The sequence below is a fragment of the Entamoeba dispar genome, genomic scaffold (genome assembly GCF_000209125.1).
Source record: "Entamoeba dispar SAW760 scf_1105229457779 genomic scaffold, whole genome shotgun sequence".
Lineage (NCBI taxonomy): Eukaryota > Evosea > Mastigamoebida > Endamoebidae > Entamoeba > Entamoeba dispar.
In genome coordinates this window covers 1-4,903 of record NW_001852863.1, presented here as the reverse complement: position 1 = coordinate 4,903, position 4,903 = coordinate 1, and the positions used below count along the sequence as shown (strand labels likewise).

Here is a 4,903-nt window from a genome sequence, read left to right as displayed (position 1 = left end):
CCATGGTTAAATGTGTTTAAAAGATCTATATCATTGGATCTGTTTTCTGATATTTCTTTAAAAATTATACACAAACATCATTACCTATATGTCTTTTCTTATCTAATTGTGGATCATTTGTTTCCATAAATGGTAAATATGGAGCAATATGATAAACAATTTCTATATTATCAAGTGAAAATTTATTAACATAAGTATAATCTCCCATTAAACGATTCTTAGTATCTAATCCACCAGCAAATCCTTGATATCCAAATAATTCAACTTTATCTCCAAGAAGTGTTAAGAAATGTTCAAAATAATCTGAGCCTTTTCTATTATTAAAGAATTCCATTTCTTTAGTTTGTCCAGGAGCAGCATACAATACACCAAATTTATATCTTTTATAAGTAAAGAAATTTTCAAATTTACATAATGCATTATAAATAGGTTCTCCTCTTATTGGAGCCATTGATTTTTCTTTAAAATCTGGGAATAATTCTTTTAAAATTTGATGATCAGTTTTTCCTTCAAACATCTTTCTAATATCATTTCTTTTATTTCTTATTATAACTCTTTTTCTTGTTTTATCATCTGATATTGATACAATAGAAATATCATTTTCATGATGAATAATATAATTATTATGATCAGCAGATGTAAAATATTTTTGATAATATGGAATACATGCTTGTGGATCATGAACGTTTCTCTTTAATAACAAATCATATTTATGTGTTGTTGATGTAAAATAATTTTCAACATGAAATCCTGTTGGAAGAGTATCCATATCAATATGAAGTAATTTAGAATTCATTACACTATCAGTCCAAACTTCTGTTGGGAATGGAACATTTTCAAATGTTTCAGAAGTACTTTGAATTTCTTGTACACTAAGAACAGCACCATCATATTTAATTCTAATTATATTCATTAATTCTTCCATTTGACCTTTTTCTTCTGCAACTTGAGACAATGGTTTTCCTTTATAAACTTGTCCAATATTAGCTCCATATTTAAGAAGCATTTCCATTAAATCTGTATTTCCTTTCATAACAGCAGAATATAAAGGAAATATTCCGTTATTTGTTTGATGATTAACGTTTGCACCTGATTCACATAATAATTGAATTGATTTAAGATCCATTGAATTAGCACATACCATAGTTAGAGCAGTATCTCCAGTTGAATTAGTAATATTAACAAAATTAGCATTTTCTTCTTTACTTCCTTTTTTCAGTAATAATTCAAGAATATCATAATAATCTTTTAAATTTTTATTTCTACATAAATAATGTAATGGTGTATTCATTCTTTCATTCTTTAAAGCACGATCAGCTCCATGTTCTATTAAGAGAATTACAAGTGATTTATCAATTTTTTCAGCAGTTAAAGCTTTATGTAAAGGAGAATATCTATTTTCATCACATGCATTTACATTAGCTCCTTTATTAATTAAAAATTCACATAAATTTTTATAATTTTTTTCACATGCATAATATAAAAATGTTCTTCCAGTAGCATCTTCATCATTAACACCATACTTTTTTATATATTTTGATATTTGTGTTTCAGCTTCTTTTTCACTCATCACTTTTACACCTTTTAATTTATCAACTATTTGTATTAATTTTTCTGATTTTGGTTTTATTGGACAATAAGCCATCCAAAAAAAGAATGATCCATCTACTAATGATGGCACTCCTGAACCAACTTTTAATACAAATCCTGTCTCAGTTGCTTCAATATTTGAAGCATCAATTTTATTAATTTGTGGATAAAGAACACATACCATAACCTTTGGAATACTAGCAAATGGTGTAGAAAAATTAGTGTTATAAACACCATTAACACATGAACTTTTTTCTATTTTTCCACAACAAAAATGTTCTCCACGAGGAGGGAAATAATTAATGAGAGAATCATATTCTTTTAATAACCCCTTTGCTTGGTGATATCCGGCTTCATACTTTTTAACTTTCTCTTTAAGGTCTAATATTTCTTCTTCGTATTGCATTTTCATAAAATCATACTTTTCTTGGTCAACATAACTTGGTTGTTCCTGTTGTGACATTGTATATGAATAATCATTTGGATCATAAGGTGTAGTATTTTTCTCTTGATTAGACATAGGAGTTGTAGTAATTTTTTTGAGTTCGTTTTCATTACTCTTTTTTTAATTACTTATTTTACAAATAAATATTACTATACTAATTTAAATATTATTCGATTTATTATTTTCCTTTCTCATAATTTCTTATTTTTCTCTTTTTATGACTTATGTCTTAATTTAAAAAAACTCTATTTGATTCTTTTTTTTTCTTTGTTTTTATTCAATGTTTTTAACTTTAAGCTATTGGCTATTCTTTTACAGTTGTTGAGAAATCTTTCTTAAAGCAAAAAGATGTGGTTAGTAGTCTGTCCCCTGACCAAGAGAAAATAGAAAATAAGTCTATTAGCGCTTAACTAACTGCCCTTTTATTTTTTTAACTTTAAGCTATTAGTTATTCTTTTACTCATAGTTCCTTACTGCTTTGTATATCAATTATACGTTTATTGCTCTTAAAAAAGCTATGAAAATTGTATCATTTTTGTGCTGAAAGTAAACCTCTTTTATTCTATCTTTTACAACAAAATTCCTTAACTATAATCCTTTTTTTATCTGCCAAGTTTTAATTAATTGTTCTTAGCTTTTGTTTTTTGTAAAATAATATCAATTAATTTACTTTTGATATTTTAAATAAAAATATAAATATAATTTCATTTTTCTTTGTATTATTTTTTTAAAATTTATAAAGTTTAATCATTGATTCTTAATTCTAATTGATAAAATATTAATATATAAATCATAGTATCATTAAATTAACGTGGTGTGTGTTTACGGAGCATTTTGATTTATGAGAAGTTAGTTATTTTGTCTTATTGCCTATAAGTTTAGAGTATTAATGGCTTATCTGTTAGACATTAACTTTTTTCAAAGAAATTAATTAAAAAATGTTTCTTAAGATGGGAAAGAAATAAAATAATAATAATTTTTTGTAATTTTTTTAAATAGAAAGTTTTTTAATAGAATAACAAGAATATATAACACTGTTTATTCAATTTTTTAAGATCCATAAAAAGATAATTAATGATTTATTAATAAACCATTGATATTAATGTTTAAAAAGTAAAAAAGATTTATAAAAAAAATAATTCAATTCAAAAATATATTCTTTTATTGTTGGTGACATTGAACATTTCCTTGTTGGTCATTATCATCATCATCATCGTCATCAGACATTTGTGTTTGTCTATATCCATTTTCAGAACGTTCTGTTGGAGCAGCAGATGGAATTAAGGTACATACAGTGCACTTTTCATCTTTCATTGGAACTGAAGATGGTTTTGGTAATAATTCTTTTAATTGAGAAATATTTTGAGCAATTTGCGCTTTAGATGGAAGAACAACCTCAAAATGGATATACAAATCACCACGTTCTTCAGGATGATGTTTAATTGTAAATCCTTCACCGTTAATTTTCATATAACTATCTGGTTGAATAACTTCTTTTCCTTCAATATATAATATTCTTTCATCTAATTGTTTAACAGTAAATGCAATACCTGTTAATGCTTCATTTAATGTAATTTTTTTATTCATAACTAAATTATTTCCTTTACGTTCAAATATTCTATGTTCTTTAGTTTGAACTACAAAAATAACATCTCCTGGAATTAAATTTGGTGCTTGATCAGACTCTCCTTCAAAAACAATTCTTTCATTATTTTTAGTTCCTGGTTGAACAATAATTTCAAGTATTTTTTCTTCTGAAACAACTTTATTTCCATGACATGTTTTACATTTGTCACTATCTGAAATAAGCTCTCCTTGTCCTTTACACATTGGACAAACTTGTTGACTTTGCATCATATACATTCCTTGTCGTGTAGTAATCATTACATAACCATTTCCTCCACATTTACTACATCTCTTTGGTTCATTACCTGATTTAGTTCCTTTTCCTTTACAACTCTTACAAAGAATATCATGTGTAATCTTTCTTTTAAATGTTTTTCCATTATACAAATCCTCTAAATCACATTTTAATGGTACTTGAATTGATTGTCCTTTTCTTGGTCCTGATGGTCTTCTTGGATGTCCAAAGAATTGTGCAAATATATCATTCATATCAAATCCTCCCATTCCTCCTTTTTCAAGTCCTTCTTTTCCATAACGATCATACATTTCTCTTTTCTCATGATCAGAAAGAACAGCATATGCTTCTGAAACTTCTTTAAATTTTTCTTCAGCATTTTTATCTCCTGGGTTTTTATCTGGATGGTACTTAATCGCAAGCTTTCTATATGCCTTTTTTATTTGGTCATCACTTGCATCGGCAGGAACACCGAGACTATTATAATAATCCATTTCTTTTGGCATTGTATTAAAAATAATTGTCCTTTACTTACTTAAGTTCAACCCTTTTATTCTCTATTTCAAGGTGATGTGTTTGTTGGGAGTCTCCACGTAATCCGTCATTTGTTTCCACGTCACTTAAACGTAAATTAAATTATTCTGAAATATCAAGCCTTTAATATTTTTCAAAAAGAATTAATTACGTTTTATATGACATTATTGGGTTAATAACTCTAAAATGACAAAAAATAAAAAAAAAGGAAAACTTAAAATAAAAGAAATACAAAGTCTAAATTAATAATGAGTATAAAAGATAGAAGGAAGAAACCAATTAGTCTTAAAAAAGAAAAATTATTTTCTGATCACACAAGTCAACAAACAAGAAGTTCTTTAGCAAAAACGACATCATATCATAGTGACAGAGAATCATTACCCACACCCTCAGCGAATCCGAATCCAAATCAGACCTTATTATTTTATGTTTGTTAATTTTTTTTTAGATACGTTGTAGGTAAAAAAAATAAT

The 4,903-nt window shown here is 26.4% G+C and overlaps 2 protein-coding genes across 2 annotated transcripts, besides 6 other annotated features; both read right to left on the bottom strand.

The window, feature by feature from the left end:
* Positions 1-64: 64 nt before the first annotated feature.
* EDI_112440 (rap GTPase-activating protein, putative) lies at positions 65-2,110 on the bottom strand (the record flags this gene model as incomplete). The annotated part of the gene is made up of 1 exon (XM_001733711.1): positions 65-2,110. One exon carries the CDS (start codon positions 2,108-2,110, stop codon positions 65-67), a length of 2,046 nt encoding a protein of 681 aa, XP_001733763.1.
* Positions 1,427-1,467: a sequence feature (AT_rich).
* A 40-nt stretch (positions 2,111-2,150) lies between the features above and the next one.
* Positions 2,151-2,206: a sequence feature (AT_rich).
* A 476-nt stretch (positions 2,207-2,682) lies between these two features.
* Positions 2,683-2,826: a sequence feature (AT_rich).
* Positions 2,827-2,994: 168 nt separating this feature from the next.
* Positions 2,995-3,201: a sequence feature (AT_rich).
* Positions 3,197-4,402, bottom strand: EDI_112430 (uncharacterized protein; the record flags this gene model as incomplete). The annotated part of the gene is made up of 1 exon (XM_001733710.1): positions 3,197-4,402. The coding sequence occupies one exon, from the start codon at positions 4,400-4,402 to the stop codon at positions 3,197-3,199; it is 1,206 nt and encodes a 401-aa protein (XP_001733762.1).
* Positions 3,231-3,257: a microsatellite.
* Positions 4,403-4,622: 220 nt separating the features above from the next.
* Positions 4,623-4,704: a microsatellite.
* Positions 4,705-4,903: the final 199 nt, after the last annotated feature.